The sequence below is a fragment of the Centruroides vittatus genome, unplaced genomic scaffold (genome assembly GCF_030686945.1).
Source record: "Centruroides vittatus isolate TY-2023 unplaced genomic scaffold, ASM3068694v2 contig_975, whole genome shotgun sequence".
In the NCBI taxonomy this organism is placed as follows: domain Eukaryota; kingdom Metazoa; phylum Arthropoda; class Arachnida; order Scorpiones; family Buthidae; genus Centruroides; species Centruroides vittatus.
In genome coordinates, this window is record NW_027122648.1 from 2904469 (window position 1) to 2924364 (window position 19896).

Sequence of the window (19896 nt, forward strand, 5' to 3'; positions counted from 1 at the left end):
TGTAGATAAATATGAGTAACTCTAAAATATTTTTTCTTTTCATTGACTTTCCATTGTATGTTAAGATTTAGAATCTTTAGCAACATGAGGGTGAAAGGACAGAAATTCCATTTAGTGCTATTCAGCTTGAACAGATCATATTATCATGACAATAAACTGACTTGAAAATAAGAAGATAGTCAACCAGCAGGACGGAGTAGATAGAAGGTTAGAAACGAGCCTAGTAGATGATATCATTTATCAGTTTTTACTATCCAATAGGATCTTCCTGTTGCAGTTTAGGATCTATTTTATGTTGTATAACAACATGTGCAAAGAGCGTCTTCAGGAATTTAAAAGATGGTTATTGTTTATTTTTTCTCTTACAAGAAGTCGAGGAAGATAACGTTTTACAACCAAAAGTTCTATTTCTAAAAAATTTTTTCATCATTTTTATTACGTAGACTTAGAGAAAGTTTATTCTTTTTTTGTAACTTAACGTAAACAATTTTGTATTATTAAACATTTTAACTAATTGCATCACTTTATTCTTTATAAATTTAATTGATGCAATACTGTTTCAGTATTTCAATTGAAGATTATTAAGAAGTTACATTAAATAACCTTAAAGATTCTTCTCCTAACTTATTAATTCTACATTTATCTTACAAATTGTACTAAGTTATTACTCTCAGCTAAATTTTTAAATAAATATTTAAAAAACATTAATCTGATGATAATTCAAGTAAAATTGCACAATTATATTTTTCAACAATTAAAATTATTAATTACTTGCAACAAATAAAAATTAAGATTATGCTGAGTTGCTAAGCAATTTATTGCTTAAAACCTGCAAGGAGATCATCACGCTGTCGAAAATAAATTGCAATGTTACTCAATTCATTAATTATTTCAAATTTTTAAAGCAATTAAAATTACAATTTTCATTAATTAACAAAAAAAATTATAATAATAAAATATTCACTCAAATATAAAACAGTTTGAATAAAAATTTTTAAAAGTCTAAGATTATTTTCCTTTCTTTAAGAGAAAGAAGTAAACAACAATTAGATTTCAAATGTACAAACAACTTTAGGAATTTGATAAATTCCTAAAGTTCTTTACACATTCTTACGCACATGTTTAAATATATTTATAGTGTAAATTATTTTATTTCTTTGTTAAGGAGGAAACCAAGAAACAAATTAAATATTAACATATTACAGAATTTCAAATTATACAGATTGGTTCTAAAAGTCAGTTAATCATACCGTATTTTGTTTTGTATGTTCTGGATACAATTGTGAATATGGAATATAAACTAAGTTTATAACAACGCGTTTTTCTGTCTGTTCAAGTATTTGAATAAGACAACCATTGTAATGACTAAATTTCTAACTAATTTTTGAGTCACTATTAATTAAGAATTTTAATTATAACACAGTTAAATTGCTGAAAATATTGAAAGATAATCGAAATGATAATGGTTCATATCATTAAAAATGAAATCATATTAAACAATATTAACGTTTTGCTATTAAAGTTAATGTACACAGATGAAATCTTTCGCAATTCATGAAGGTTCTAATAAGTTATCTGATTAAAATCGATTTAATTTGGTAAATGTTTAATTAATTCATATAAAATTATAATATATTTTGAATTATTTAATAATAAAATAATATATAATCAAACAGAAATCTATAATTAATAATTTAGTTGGAGAATGTGCATTGATAAATATACTGTATTTTTTAAAATTGATAAGAAAGAATTTATTGTAAGTAATTATATAAAATTTTATAACAAATACGTTTTATAAAATAATTAGGTTATGTAATTTTTGTACTATTTTAAAATTTATACAGTATATTTTACAATATGAAATATTTAAATGTTATAAATTGCAATATATTTCTTCGGCACAACATATTTACTTAACTCTCAAATTTTATAGTAATTTTTTGCAATGTAACATTTTAGATGCTGTAAATTTTTAGATAACAGTTGATTTTCAAGATATGTTATTTACAAAAAAGGAAATTCTATTTAATTTAGCATACTTTTATAACACAGAAGGCTACGTAATTAGTAAACTAACTTAAATGTGCATTGGACATTTTAATTTAATAAATTTTAAACAATTTTGCAAATGGTTCATTAGACAATACTTATAAAACTGTGCCTTTATTATAATTTTAAAACGAGGTAAGTTTTCTAATGTACAGTCGGATCCCTTTGGAACCGACTGTACTGTGTAAATTAGAAAACTGAAATGCAATTAAAATTTGACAGTATTTTAAAACTCTTATTTCTGATTACTGAGACTGATTACTTCTACTTCATCTTAAAATTTACAAACTATATAACATTATAAATTATAAAACACAAAAGTAATATTTAACAACAATTATAAATTGTGAACTAAATAATTTGCAATGAAACTGATCTATTTATTAAAGTACAATATTGTGAAATTAGTTTTCAATGGAAAAAAATAATTTATATAATTTATAAAATTTAATTAAATTCTCCCAATTATTAATTATCGTAATCAATATAAAATAAATTAGATATTAAATTGGTAAACGAATAAATAAAATTAATTTCGTCGCAAAAGGTTATATTAAATTTGTGATATTAATTTATTTATAAATAAACGATAAAATTTCTTATTTGGTCATCTCACAAATATAAAAAATTAAGGAAAAATTCCGCAATAAAAATACAGTAAATTTTAATATATATATTCACTGAATAAACCTATATTAAAATATAAAAAACATATTCATTTAAAATATTCGAAATAATTTGTAATAGTGAAATTCGATGCAAATTAAATTAATTCTCACTTTTTGCATCCTTTACGGTCGTATTCACAACTGAAAATCAAGAGTTAAGTTAACCAATTACCGTTCACTTTACATTTAGGAGCTTATTGTAAACGCTTATTGGTCAACTTTTAACTTTCATTCAATCCTTGGTTATGAATTCGGACATAATGGCAAACAAACTCTTAATTTATATAACCAATATTCAACATAATTCATCAATAATATAGATTTATAATTTTCCTATAATTTTATATTTATACGAAACATAAAATTATAAGAAGCTTATAGAAAATTTTACTTTAAAAACAAAATTGATCATAACGTTTCTTCTTGTTTTTTATTATTAAATGAAAATACAAAAGATGTATACGTTTCGGTTTCTTGTATATCAGCGTTTAATAACGTAATGTTTAATGGTTATGTTCATTTAATAAGCTGTTATCACAGTGAATCTTTAATATATGTAAAATTTGTCATTAATAAATAACTTTGATTTATGTTTCAAATTAATTGCGGTATAGAATTAAATTTCTGCAATATTTAACTGTAAAAAGCGAAATTTTTAAGAAAATTATCTTTAAAAACATGTGAAAAAATATTCGCTCGATAATCTAAATAATACAGTCGTACTGACAAAATAAAATGTGTTTAAGTTCCCTTCAACATACCTAGTTTTCGTTGCTAACGACACGAATGAATGATTGATGTCACTATGTAGTCTATAATAATGGAATCCTAAACTTAAAAAATTGATCTGCTTTTATGTATTATAAGAAAGCCGAATCTCTTCGGCTATTGTAAAATACCCTTTGGAATAGACTATACTTTGCAACCACAGATCTAAATGGCAATTTAACTGTTTATAAATTGATCTTCTTATATGTTTGCTGTCAAGATGTCAAATTCTCCTGTTACAAATCAAATTTAGTAATCGATTTTGTCACACAACACCATCTCATCAAAGGTTTATAATGCGATTTATATAAACAGTAGCAACGAAAACTAAATTAGATAATATCTTGCATTTGACATTTTGATGTCTAATTCTAGATACCAAAATGGTAATTATAATTTTAAGATTTTAAATGATAAAATAAAATAATATATGTAATTATCTTTTAAAATTGTAATTATTAAATTATATTACCTGTTTTTCGTAAAAGATCGTATAATTAAGGTATTATCTTTTTTTTAACTCTAACAACTTTTATATTAGCACCATCCATTTATTTAAACTAATTAACTAACATTATTACCATATAAAGTATATTTATATGTTTTAGAATATATATATATATATATATATATATATATATATATATATATATACAGATATTTTTTAAGTTTATTTTCAGTTTTTCCTTTATATATTCTAGAATATATAAAAATATAATTCAACAGACTATTTTATAAATGATACTAAACAAAACTTTAATCTAAACCTTTGACAAATACTCGTGCAACGATCGTTACTGCAATCCTTACTCTAATGACTCTAGTATACATATTACACTATTCCCTATCGATTTCAAGCAGAAAACTTCAATTTTTCATTTTTATAGGTTTAAAAAACTCCTACAAAACTTAGTTCTGAATAAATAATTTAAAATAAACATTCTAGAAAAGTTTTTTGAATTCAGTTCGTACAATAAATCAATTTTACGATATATGTAGAATTATGTTGTAAATGTTAGAAAATATTATATACATATTCTAGTATATAATTTGAAATAAGATTAAATATAATCCTACCTGGAGATAGCAAAACAACGGCTGTAACAATGAGTGCACAAACGAAAGCAATAACAAGAAGCGCAATCCCAATTCCTCTCCAGTTTCTTTGATCTGGATCAGATGACACCAATTCCTAATAAATAAATATATAAATAAGTTAATGTATTCTTCTTAAATATTAAATTATATATTTAAGGTTCGATTATTCAAATATTTGCACATAATAACTAAGATGCAATCATATAGCCTACACAATCACATAAACAAATACAAATAGAAGAACATAAACTCATAAAGAACACGCATATTGAACATTTATAAGTCGTCATTTCTAATATAAGCATTTTTTATAATCAGCTAATAGAGAGAGAAGTTCGTAAGACAATCTATGCGAAATACGAAAACGTAGACAGATATATATATTATTTAGAACATACACTTATAATATATAAGCAAGCACACACCAACAAACACATAAAATATTCATGCTGTAAACAAAACATACAAGTACAGAAACCCACTTAAATTAAGCATTGAACACAGAAACGTACAAAAGAATATTTGTAGCGCACAAAGTCACGAAGTTTACATAAAGCAGCATAAATAAGCACGTATACTATGCAAAGAAGCATCCGTGCTGGACTAATGAGAGCTAAAAGGCTGCAACCTAGTACCTCTACTGTTGAAGTGGTCCATGGACTATGTCTCAGGCTTTGCTTGACTTTTTAAGCTCAGTCGAGGCAGTTAGCTTTTCATTATCTAAGGCTACAAAAACAATATTTTTCGTTTTTGATATAAGACTTTAGCAATATTTTAATTACGACTTGACTATTTCTATTTAACTGCAGTTGGCAATAGTTTGCTAACTTTGCCAGGGATAAGTAAAATGGATCCAGCTTCTTCAATAGTCCATGGCTCATAAAGACCTTCACTGCATCGTTCACTGTATTGAGAGGCATATACAAATACAGAAATGCAGCACGTACACACACAGAAACACATACAAACAAGAACAGAAATACACAGAAATAATCGCACAATGATTTTCATTGGCTTTAAAAGAAATTATTAAAACATTTTACTCGCATTATTTATCGAAAAGTTTCATTTCACTACAGTTGAAATAACAAAATCTTTTAAAAAATATTGAATAAAGTCAATAAATTGTAGTTATGTTTGATAAAAATACAGCTACAAATACATCCTTCAACATGATAGAAAAACATTAAAATATTTATTAAAAAAAAGAAAATGATGACCTAACTGAGATCCGAAGCATGAATATTCAGTTCAGTGATCCGATTTCTTCTCTTCCTCTCTCAAGTCATAAAGAATATTATAAAATTATCATTCCAATGGCTTACTAACGAAATTACTTTTTGGTTTCTCAACAAAATAACTTATAACAATTCGATGACATTTAATAAAATTGATAGTCGACATTTTGTTTAAATCCTCCATTGCGAACCAAATGATGGCATGGGGATATAATCATAAAAAAGTCCACGTAAACTCGTGCAATGTTCTTCCTACATTATCACCATTCATAGATAAAATGATTCGAAAATAAAATATCTAACAAATAATGTAGTTGTCATTTTCAGTTACGTGTTTAGTTTAATGACTGATTTAATACTTAAAAAATTTATAAATTCAAGAATAAGACATTCTTTCTGACTTTTATTGCTGATATTGTTATCCTGGGTTTGGTATATTTTTAATTTAATAAGCTTAATCATATATTTCTTTTTTTAATTAAGTTCTTCATTCTCCATAAAATTTAAAATATGAAGAAATAAATTACTGAATATATTATTAACAATTTATCTTCATTAAATTTTTGTCTTCATTTTTTTTTTTTTTTTTTTTTTTTGTTTTTATAAAATTCAGCTAAAGTTATTGGATTTTATAAAAATGGATATTAATAAAATAATTATTATACATAATAATTTATTTATTATTATAAACTAGACATAAATAACGGTTTTTTCCTGAAGAGAATTAGAAATTTTGCGAGAGAAAAAATTGCAATGAACTATATTAAGGACTCATATCAGGAGTTCTAGAATATAACATTTAGGAAGAGTAGAAGTTCTTGAAAATTGTTAATTTGCCACATTTAGATTTAAAAACGAACCAAAAACTAGAAAGTGTCTCTTAAAAGTTAATAATATATCATTATCAATAGCCAAATTGTTAAGAGATAATAGTGTAAATTAAGTCCTAGTTCAAAATTATAGCTTAAAATGTACTTCTATTTATCAAAATTGTTCATCATATTTATTTTTTCTTCTTGCTTTAAGTTTCAGAAGCTAATAATAAAGTTTTATGTTCTCGATCGTTAAACTGTGTCATTTTTACAACGTCATTAATCAAATTCAATTGTTCATATTGAATGAACCAGTATTGACTATCAAAGATTTATATAAAGATAAAGAAAAAAAAAATACTGAAATAGAATGAAAGAGAATAATTGATAATGTGTCTACATGGTAAGCAATTAAGTAAGCCAATCATAAAGCCTGTTTCATAACTATGCTATTGACTTGCTTGCTTAGAAATGAAATATCAGAAACTTGCTTATTTAGCTGTTTGCTATCTAAACACATCTAATAATTACTTAGCACTGACTAATGGATATTTGTTATGAAATTAAACAATAAAAATTAACATTAAAATTAATCACCAGGTAGAAATTTTGAACTAGATATAATTGTATAATTGATCATAACAACTTTACATATATACTTATTGCCAAAAAAATTGTTACGCGCCTAGATTACTGCAAAATTGGCATATAGCTGTCTCAAACAGGTATGGTATGTATATGTCGAGCATACTAATAAATTTTACAGTTTGTCTTAGTTTTTTGCAACTGTGGCATGCACATCATTTAAATTTTGGTACGTTATATTCACTGTTCGAATATTTTTTGAACAGTGAATATAACGTACGAAGTTTCGGACAGTGAATATAATATAGAAGTACGAGAAAACTAATAGCATTGAGAATCGACCAAGAAGTGGTCGTCCGAGAGATATAGACTCCAGGATTGTTTAAGGCTTTGAAGAGCCAAATAAGAAATCCTCGCAGATGCCAACAGAATAGATGAAGGTCTGAATAGAATAGGAGACAAGTCATTCATCTAGCACAGAAAAAGACCTCAAGGTTAGCGCCTCAAAACGTAATACCTACCACACGTCCAGGAATCTTCAAAAGAAGAAAAGGCTTATTTGCTGTCGACGCCTTTTGCATTGGTTCGGAGACGTGAAAATATCATTTTTTTTTTTTTCCACAGATGAAAAAGTTTTTATTTTGGAGGAAAATTTTAACAAGTAAAATAACTGTGTTTAGGACAAATCAATTTATTTATTCCTTCTGCATGTAAGGAAGACTCAAAAGGTTCACCATCCCAGAAGTTTGGTTTGGAAAGAGATCAATTGGCAAGGAAAAGAATTTTATTTTATATCAACAGGAATTAAAATATCTACCAGGAATTGCAAGACAGATTCTCCAAGCAGTGGTAGAACCTTTGAATAAAACTAATCAATAGTCAAACTTGGATTTTTCAGCAAGACTCGGCTCCGATCAACAGTGCTAAAACAACAGAAGATTAGTTAGAAAAGAAAGTTTCAGATTTCATTTTGAAGGAAAAATGGCCTGTCGCGTCTTATAATTTGAACCAATTAAATTATTACACATGATTAAAGTTTGAACTAAGGTCTGTGCCAAATTCCACACAAATGTTGAAGCTCTCAAGAAATCCCTGCCTTTTCTATGGAAACAACCGTACCGCCATAGAAGAGTAGGAGACCAAGGATGAAGACCTTTATTAAAGAATGTAATGAACACTGAACAGCAATGCAGGTAATCTACCTTAATATCTACTTGTTATACGAATGTTTGTCAAATATTACCTTTTAATAAATTTGAATTATGGATGTTTAAATTTGTACAAGAATTTATTAGCATAAGGGATAAATTATTACAGTTGTGGTCCGATTGTATGCTAGATCATTATGCCACCGGAGTGCCTTAAAATAGTTACCTCAGTATAATATATAAAGACTCTCAGAAGCTCACTGTATCCAGAATTTTCAGCATAAATGTTGTTTCGAGGTCTTCGAACACATTACGCACAGATGACAAAGTTTGAGTAAAGCCGCATCGGCTGAGAGAAACAGGATGGCCGTTTCGCCGAATTGCTTACTATCCAGGCAATTCTGATCCGACTAAGGAAGTGTTGAGGACAGTGAATACGTCAGGGCAAACGTACTGTACAGTACATGGAAGACAGGCAACATACATGGTGGACATCCCAGAGTCTGTCCACCATGTATGTTTAGAGTGTTAGAGTAAGAATATAGAGGAACCACGGATGGACGCTTCATTTCCATCTTTACTGTCGAACGAGACACTGCTCTCATTATTGACGTAAGGTCTAGAAAGCCATATATTTTAATAGTCAGTCACCCCCAGTAGTGGATCAACTGTACACTGTACAAGAGACTTTTATGGCAAGGAAATCCTGTTCCTTCATGCATTGTCTTTTATGATAAGGCTGCAAGCAACTATTTTTCCAGGAAAATAATGCTTGGCCACACCCAGCTAGGATTTTCCAGGAATGTCTCCGTCACGCTGCTATATTTCCTTAGTCTTCCGACCTCTAGATGAGACACAAACTTCGGCCATATACGAATGTGACAGATCTCGAGTGACAATTGCAAAATTTATGGACAAATGTGTCACAGGATAGCAGAGCCTGTATGCCTGTACAGTACGTCCGACTGCATTACCGCGTATATCCAAGCAAGAGGAGCTGCTACAAGGAATAAAAGGGCACAGGAAATTATGATATTGTAAGCATTTGTCATTCTTGTTGTTACAACAAGAATGACAAATGCTTACAATATCATAATTTCCACTAATCCAATAATTTCGCACTAATAAAATTTCATCCGATTTCAACACCTCCCCAATGTATAACTTTTTAATGCAATTAATGTAGAAAAAAACGAATAGATATTTGAATTAATATGCTAAAAAGAATAAAATTTCTGTTCTAATTAGTTTAAATAAAGAATGCGTTAATAATAAAATAAAATGAAAATTAACGCGATTTTTTTTTATTAGAAAATGTATTAATTAAGTTTTAAGTCATTAACTTAATAACATTTGATAGTGTAAATCGCGGTAGGTTTAATTTAGACAAATACGGGAAAGTTATTTTGATTATCTACAAATCCTAATTTATTACTTTAAACTTAGATTAAATTGCATTCTAAAACAGTATTAACAATAATGACGTTACAAATTTCATGTAAATTCAAAGTTTTATCAGCATGATAAAATTATCATTAATTTTACATTACGGATTAAACCCCATCAATTTTTGTGTTTTAAAGAATGATTTGAATCCAATTTTTAAAATATTTTTTTAGAAAATTTGATTGAAGATTTTTAGGAAAAATCAACATTGTTTAACATAGAAAATTATATAAATATCCAGTATTTGTAAAAACAGATGGCGAACAAATGTTGCTTACATAAATTTACCAGTACATTAATGGTTTAAGCATGTTAAAAATACCTTTCAATAACTGTTTATACGGTTATAAATATTGTGATATTAGTACGAACACGCTAGCAATCGCACCGTAAAATAGTGTTTTAATGTTAACAATAAGATGATTTATGTTTCTGACTGATGATAATTTACGTTAAATGCATATATTCCCCCCTAATTGCTAATGCTTTATGTTGAAAATCAGGAAAATCATCATCAAATATTACCTGAATGATGATGATTTCCATTATGCACATCATATCTTTACTTTTCGTGATATCGTGATGATTTCTATTAATAATCACGAAAAGTATGCACCTGTGTATATATATATATTCTCTGATTAACGATTTCTTGCTTATGAATATAAATTATAATCAATTTTTTGTATAAAACATATAAATTATACAATATAGAATTTATCAAATGAATTTTATACTTAAAAAAAACAAGATTTTATTTAAAAATTTAACAAATCGTAAAAAAATGCTTCTAAAACACAATTTTGAGAAAATAACAGATGGCTTGAAAATACATTTCTAAGATTCACAGCAATTACTTTCCCTTTATCTAAGAACACTGGAGTAATTTAGAATTTTCTTGATATAAATTAATGCCTTTTTTTATTAAAAAAAACAAAAAATGTAGTACTCTTGAAAAAAAAATGTAATAGTACGCCTTATCACATTGAATATACGACTGTAAGTCCCAAATTTTTATTTAAAAAATTATAAAAATGTAAAAATTAATAGAGAATTTTTAAATAAAATCAAGAATACAGTAGTAAATTTTTATATTTTTATTTGAATTTAATGATATAATTTAATATTAAACTATTTAAAATGTTTATATTATTATGTACACGATAATTTAAATAAATGGATTAATATTTAAAATAAATTTAGTCTTGTTTGTTCATTTTAAAAAGTAATTTGTGTTCCAATTTTATTATAAAAGTAAATAAATTTCAAAATTAACTAAGAAAAAAGTTTTTATTTGATTTTTATTGCAAAATAGTTCATTTTTAGATGATTTTGTAAATTTTTTAAATGTTTTTATGACTAAGATAATTGTATTGAAATAATTTTAATTAAAAACTTCATTAAATTTATTTTATTTTAATTGCATTTTATATTTATTTCTAATGTTATAAAATTGTTGTATTTAGATTACATTAAAGTATTGACTGTTAAAATTGAATAATTCAATAATTTATTGATAAATTTGTTTGATCTTTGTAGTAAATTATACATTGTACAATTTAAAATTTTCTGTTTGCTTTATTCCTCTTTGATGCAGTGGTAGTTTGTTTGTAAAGTTGATAATGAAATACAGTAGAGCGTCGATAAGTGGAACGTCGGTAAGTGGAATGGTCGGAAAGTGGAACGATTTTCAGTCGGACTGTGTCGTGCTGAATCGAATGTTTTTGATACTAAATTTACTTCTAAAGTATAATTTTCATGTTTTTTATATTCTTTAATATATTTATTTTGTTTGTACAAAATGCAGAAATAATTTTTAACGATACGATAGCCTCGATGATTATTATAAAAATTTTCGTTAGGCTTAAAATCGACGAAAATTCAATACGAAGCGACACGCAACGGAGAAAAATTCAACAGGAAGCGATACGCAACGGAGAAAAATTTGAACATCGGACAGGTTAATGTATTTTTTCGTACAAAGTCGGAAACTGGAACAAATCATTAACTGGAAGGACCCCAGTCCCCAATTGGTTCCACTTATCGACGCTCTACTGTATTATATTTATTTTAAATTATTTTATTTAAATAAGAGAGAAAATTGACTAAGCATTACTTAAAATTAATAATATTTCTATTTAAATCTTAATATATAAATTGCAATCATTGGGAGAAAAATTGAAATTTGTGCAAATAAACGGTATGAATCAAACTTGTATTTTAATAAATTAAACCAAGCCAATTATATTATCAATCGACTTGAATCCAATTTTGTATATAAGACTTTGTATGGAAACCAATAATAACGTAAGTTTCACTTTTAAATTATACATGCATACAAGTGGGAATCGAACCCGTACCTTTTGTAAACTAAGCATTTGTTATGTTGTCATAAGATGTATTTGATTCCCACTATATATACTTCTGATTTATAATTTTCATTATAACTTATATACCGTAAGTGAGAACCGAACCGTTCTTTTCAATAAACCAAACATTCTGTATGCTATCAAAGCAAATAAATTTGGTTCCTATTTTCTTAGACATTAAATCTACTCGTATTTATATATAAATGAAAACTGAATCATATAACCTTGAGTAAACCAAGCAGTTTGTATGTTGCCAAAAGACTTTGATCATACTTTTCTTACAGGAGGTAAGACCCTTTAATAAGCATTCTCAGGTGTAGCTGTAACGAACGTAACAGCTACACCAGCTAATACTGTATTCTTTACGTTACAAAAGATCACAGATTCTATTCTTATTTTCTGTCTGATATAGACTTTATATCTCTATTTTCATTGATATCCACTGAGGACCGAACCATACTCTTCAATAAATCAAGCCTTTGGTATGTTATTAAAGACGCGAGTTAGATTCTACTTTTTATGATTTTCGGAATTTGTTATAAAGTTTTATATTTATATCTGCATGAATAGCCGTGGATACTATACAGAATTGTACTTTTCTATGCCTGCATATGCTAGACATAAAAATGTCAAAATTTAATATTAGAAAACTGAAGTGAAATAAATTCAACGTTTTCAGAAGAAAAGCAAAATTTCCACTAAAGTACTTTTGATAATGTTTTGAAATGGTAGCTTCTCGAAACGCATGCATTAACTCTGCACTCAGCATAATATCACGTCTGGATTTTATCATATCAATTGACATTATAGTGATTTTGTAAGCAATATCAGTATGTAAAATGCCAGATAAAACATGTGAATGTTATACAGTATAATGTAATTTTATCTTAATATAGACTGCAGATAAAATACAAAAATAATATGGATCATAACCTATTTGGTTACAAAGATATCGTGAATGAAAATATTCATGTAAAAACTTTGTTTCTAAATGGGATCCGAACTCGAAATCGAATTATTTTACAGTCTTGTAAAGCTTTTATCTCAAGAATATCGGATCAAATATAAATATAATGGATTTATTTATCATCAGACTTTCATCCTTCGGATCATGCTACCATTTTCAACCATTAAACTATCGGATTGTATGATCAAACCAAGAATTCTACCTTCCATACTGATGTTTTAAACTGCTTTTTTTCAACTTTATCAAGCATATTTCACAAAGAAAACTCTTTACATAATAAAAATAGAACCTTAAATATTGATTTTTAATACTTAAATAGGTTTTAAAAGGCACTAATTTTCACTCTAAAATCTCCAAAAGTTAATTTACAATTTAAAAAATAATAATTAAAAAAATAGTACAATTTACAAATGATAATTTAGTAAGTACCTAATTTTCTTAACTAAATTTCAAGCGTAAAATCCAATCCATAAATTGTATTAAAAATAAATTTATTTATTTATAAATTCCTTTATTTTATAATTTTTTTAGATGAATTTTTCCATAAAATATTGAATATATATATATATATATATATATATTTTTTTTTTTAATTTACTTAATCGAAGCATTTATAGAATTCTTAAATCATAATACTTATTTTTTATTTTAAATAAATAAATCACATTTAATTTTGATGATAATTAAATATAAAATTAAATTAAAAAATTATAATATTTTTATATAGGCCTATAACTTAAATGTATTAAAAAGCATTCAAATATTATTTTTTAAGACCTTTAAATGAAATTAACTGTAAGATTTGACTAATTAATTCAATTGAATATTGATTTTAATTAAGTTTATAAAGGTATTTATTGTTAAAATATAAATTTTATTGCTAAAGATGTGATTTTTTTTTTCAATTTATTTATTCAATGAAAAGACAATTTATTGAACCATTTAAAGGACTATCAGATTATAGAACTAATATCAATTTTCTTACTTAAATTCCATTATTTACACCATTTGTATCAATGATCAAATTTAGAAAATGTTATCGTTGATCGAATTCAATCATTATCATTTACTTCTTTGATCAATTTAACTTGATCCTGAAAAATTCGTTATGTGAATTTAATACCTTTTCTTCTTATCAAATTTATTAATTTAGTTACTTTATATCATTAGTAACGGAAAATAATTAGTATAACTTACACAAATTTATAGTATTAACTTACAAATTCTGTTAAAATAAAGGTTATAAATTTTAATTATTTAATTATTATTAACATAAAACTGTGTAATTATGTAAAAAATTAGTCTCGGAGCTTAATTCATTTGATTTATAGGTTGAAGAATCGATTACTTAAACCTATAAAATTTTATATTAGTTTTAATGTTTAAAAAAGTTTTTAAGTAATTTTTATTTTCAAATTATTACGATTTTATAACTGTTTTAAACTTCTGTTTTCATTAATTTATAAGCAAAATTTTAAAGAGACGAGAGAAAATTCGCTTGATAACTAAGCCGTATGGCATTTCCAACAAGTAGTCCGCGAACTCCTGAGTATATTTATTAGAAGTAGAAAGTAATAAGGAAGATCTCCAATTGGAAAACGCTATTATAAATTATTCTGTTCAAATAATTTGATTAATTAAATTCAATTATACATGGAATTTTTTAAAAGTATTAAATTTAATTAAATTCAATAGCAAAGTATTGTACAACAAAAATGAACTATTTAAACAAAATTAAATATTCAAAAATTATTTTCCTTTTTGTTGATTAATTTAATTTATTTTCCATATCTTTTCTATTAATGTATTTAATTATTTATTTTTAAAAATTTACTGAAAAATTACTTTTCGTGCTTTTCATTAAAGATGCTGCTTAATTGAATAACCTGAAGATGAAACTGTTAAATGTGTGTAACGTTTTAATTTATTTAAAAATTAAGTAAATATAGTATTTATATTATTAAATGGCTCAACAACCGAAAACAATGTCGTGTAATTAATCATTCTAAACATAATTTATAATGATAAATAAGTGTAATTAAATATCAATTATCCTTTAGGGAAAATTCTTTAATGAGTAAAATTATTACTGTACTTTTACTTGTTTATAAGGAAATAAATTAAAATAAAAAAGAGTTTATTATGTGCTAATGTAAAATCCATTTTGTGAATATTTTATAGTATAAAATACTCAGTTAAAATGTAAATGTAATTTAATTTTAAATATTTTACATGAAAATCTCTAAAAAGTAACATGTAATCTATTGAGTAAACTGATAATTTTAAGTTTGAAATAGCGTTATATGGAAAAATTATTGTAATAATTTCATTAAAATCATATATTTCATTAGATCAGAAACCCTATGAATAAAACTCGTAATTTTTAAATAATTTTATAGTTTTTGTGTGTTTATGATGTTGAAAACACGATTTTAGTAATAAATTCCTTCAGCAAACTATTGAAAAATAAGCTTGATGAATATCTTATATGAAAATATTTTACAAACAATTATTTCATTAAATAAAATTATTTTCAGTATAAATTTTGAAAAAAATTAATCAAATCATAATAGGGATTATATTCCAGTTACAGGGGGTACATTGTTTTTAATTCTGTAAATACGAAGATAACACAAACTTAAAAGCTTTATTTTTTTAAACCATTAAAGTAAATAAACATAACATAACAAACGATAATATTTTAATAAAGATCCTATTAATTTAAATTATTGTAGCCAAAGAATAATTTATATAATCTAAAATTCAGAGTTGCACGTCTTCGAAATAACTTAATAAATCAAGTCACAATCACTCAAAAATGTAATGTCGCACTTCCTCTTGAGATTTTCTAAATCTTTACATTCGCAACATAAATGGAAAATAGAAAATTGACCTTGACAATTTTACATGTGCAATATTTATCTTCAAAAAATTTGAGTCTATCATGACATAAAAATGATTCAATCTTCACTGTATATCAATCTTTTCATTTTAAATGGACATTTTGTAAAAGTTATAACTATTCGAAGATGGGAAACTCAGGTTATTTATATGACAAGTATGAAATTTGGAATTTTGTACACACTATTTCCTAATTAATTGATATATTAAATATATTGTTCAATAAATTTGCATAACCAAATTTCCAATTCTTTTCAGTCGAGTTAAATAAAATATGGCATACCATAGCCATCACACTTGTTGAACTAATTGTTATTATAACCATTTTCTGAATAGCTATAATTTTAAGTTCATCCAAAATATTTCTAATTATAATATTATCATTATTAGTAATTCTCTTGTAAAATTTCATAATCCTAATTACAAAAGAAAAACTTCTATCCTTAATCTATTTACATCACGTCTCGTGGCATAGCCAGATACTTCTTTTATACAAACAAAACAATTTCCTTATACATATTATATTTCAAAATGCCAGCCAATTCAAGTCCCCATACTGGGAATGCATAACAAATAAAGTTCATTACTACAGAAAACAATTGGAAGTGATTTTGGATCTTATTGATTTTCGTTACAGTCAATAGATCTATTAAATTATTTATTAGTTTGAGTGCATTTACTATAGGAAAATTAACAAAAATTAATGATAATTTTTTCAGGTAATTAATTATTTCATTAAAACAATTATATATATATATAACAGCTAATATTACAGCTCCTGAATCGATAGATTACGAATTCTACAACTAAATAAATTATAATTTTTAAATAATATTGTCATTTTTCTGTGTTGAAGAGAGTAGTAATGCAGGTTTTAATAATGTATTTCTTTAGTAAAACATAAAAACATAAACATAATCAACATTATTAAGATTCTTAATTTAAGATAAATTTTGAAGAAAAGTATAAAAACAATGCGATAGCATTGATAATTATCAATATGAAATTACAATATTTGGCAGGATTATTAATAATTTATCTCAATTACTGTACTAAATTCATATATTTTAGCAGCTTCCCAACATATAGACCGCAAACCTAACAAACGGAAATTATGATTTTTAAGTAATGTTATCTGCTTTCTGTGCTTAATTAAGAAGTCAAAAGTACGATTTTGATTGCATATTTCATCAACAAAAGACAAAAACATAAGTTTAATCAATATTAGATAATCAGAAGCAAAATAGAAGACAATTTTACGGTTGAAAATTAATTAATTTAGAAAAATCATTATTTAAATTGCAGCAGTTACTGAATAAATGAGTATTCAGAAATGTATAATAACAAACTTAGTCATGAAATGTTTCTGACAATATTTATAAAGTTGAAAAGCAATAAGCTAAGCTAAGTCAACTCTAACAGCTTCTACGTTCACAAAACTTGGATTTTCATAAAACTTCGATCGTAAAATTTCATCGCGATTTCCATAAAAGTCGACTTAAAGGTCAGATTTAACACTTCTCTGGCCCGATTCCCTGATAGAGGATTGTATAAACTCGACTCCAAAACATGAACTCAGCATGCAACAGATGTCAATTTGCCCGAAGCTAGATTTTTTTCCTTTATTGATTAAGAAGCAATTCTTCTTTCTCCAGAAAACATAAAATAAATATAATAATTAAAAACATAAACTTAGCTCTTGTATTTAAAACTCAGCTCATAAATTCTGTGATAATTTACAGCCACTTAAATGTTCTTTTATTATATGACCTACTTAAAAAAACGAAATTAAATCTTGAAAAATTGATAACATAAGCTTTTTAATTAAAACTACTAAAATCCATTATAAAGCATTCGAATATTTTGTTACATCGCTTTATAAATCATCGATTGGCACAAGGCCGAATTTACACTTTAGCCCTTTCTTCTTCCAATAACAATGGACAATATGCGATATTTTCAAAGAACAGAAGAGAGAGTTCTAATCTGTAACAGTGTAACTAGTTTGGATTGTGTATAAATCTATACTTAGACCAGTAATAAAATATTTAGGATGTTAAATTATTTGTCAACTTTAAATACGCCAGATCAATAAAGCGTGACAAATTACAGTCAAATCGCGGTAAAGAGCCACCTTCGTAAGGCGCCAATGAACACTCTTGTACAAATGTTCCCCATAACTATTAAATAGACTAACCTCAGTATCTGTAAATTGTTAAATGTACAATTTTTCGTTACAGGTGACATTGTTGTCAGCAAATAACGTAAATTTTAAATATTAAACTAAATTTGATGTAACCTTCATTATTGTGTACGTCTATTTCTTATTTTTGGACTACAATTTGAAAAAAATTGTAAACCTATAAATTTACATTGTTGTCCGTTGTCTGTCCTTCCTTAATCTCGAGAATGATAGATAGATACAATGAAGATCAGATATGGAAAGGTTAGGGGTAAGAGGTCCGATTAATTATATAGTAACTTCCGGTGCAAACCGGAAGTCATATTATTTCAATTCAAACATCTTTCCTGAAAAGAGTCAGATAGATGACCGGTACGACTCTTTTGCTAACAGGAAAAGTATGATGTACAGGAGCAAGCCACTACTAATTTCATATATTTTAAATTAAATAAATTAAAAATGTGATTAAAAACTACAGCTGGGCTGTCACAAAGATTGTCACAATAAATTGCTCGTTTGTGATATTTCATTTTAGTACGATACTCGATTTAGTGCCACTTTTAGTGCCAAACAAATGGCGCTAAATCGAAATTTCATTGCGATTATAAAAATTGATAATGATTCAACTCTTAATTTATAATTTAGAATTATCCACAGACAACTCACGTACAGAGAATTGCTTGTTAGCCTTTTAAAAAAAGCAGCAATATATACCACAAATTTATTAAAAAAAATTATTTTTTAAATTTATGTAATATATTTAAAATTAAAAAAAAATTTAAATATTTAAAAAATAAATTAGAAGATAGAATAACCAATAAAAACTCACTGAAAAATAGAATAGAGAGAAGATACATGATGCTAACTAATACAGAATTGGTGAGACAGTTTATGTCTTCCATTTTATTAAAAAGTAAAAAAGAAATATTCACGAAGAAAGAATACAAATGAACGATCTCGGATGTCTTCAAAAATGCAATAACTATGATTTAAAGCGCTGATGATGCATCCTATTCTCGAATGACAGTGAATTATTTTCCTCCATTATACGTTTCATTTTCCATAAAATATACCATTCTTTACATCTTTCGCACATAATTCATCATAAATAATAACAATAAAAATTCACAGAATTTAATACCTTAAAATAATTCTATCAGCTTTCAATCTATATCTTTAAAAAAGCAAGACTTTTTGATAAATTTTACAGTATTTATTTAATTTTTAATTAAGAGAAATCGCATTTAAAGTATTTTCTTCAATATAGATTAATTCTATTGATTATTACTTTCTTGTAATTAAAAGGAGTTGAAGCATAATCTTCTTTTGTTCTTCTGAAGATTCTTTACTTTGAGAAGAACCAATTGTTCTGGCAATAAACGTGACTTAGATAAGAAGAGTAAAAGTTTAGAATAAATCTGATAAATCAAAATCAATAAAAATCATTTAGTCTTTCCATGAAATTTTATATTTTTCTTTGATAAAAAGAATATTATTGATATAACTGAAGAGATTTTAATTAAATTACTTCATCTGGTTACACATTTAATTAACTATATTCAGTTATAAATAAATAATTATTTTCATTTTTAGTATTTAAATTCAAATTAAAACAATATTAAATATTAAATAATGAGCAAATATTTTAAGTCAGGTTTAATT

At 25.6% G+C, this 19896-nt stretch overlaps 1 protein-coding gene across 6 annotated transcripts in view; it reads right to left on the reverse strand.

Annotated features, from left to right (window-relative positions):
• LOC136985709 (inactive dipeptidyl peptidase 10-like) overlaps positions 1–19896 on the reverse strand; it is a 202359-nt gene that overhangs the window by 70421 nt on the left and 112042 nt on the right. For all 6 annotated transcript variants that reach the window (XM_067283044.1, XM_067283045.1, XM_067283039.1 and 3 more), the window contains one exon: positions 4566–4680. In XM_067283044.1, coding sequence (XP_067139145.1) covers positions 4566–4680 — 115 coding nt within the window. The remainder of the gene's footprint in view (positions 1–4565; positions 4681–19896) is intronic.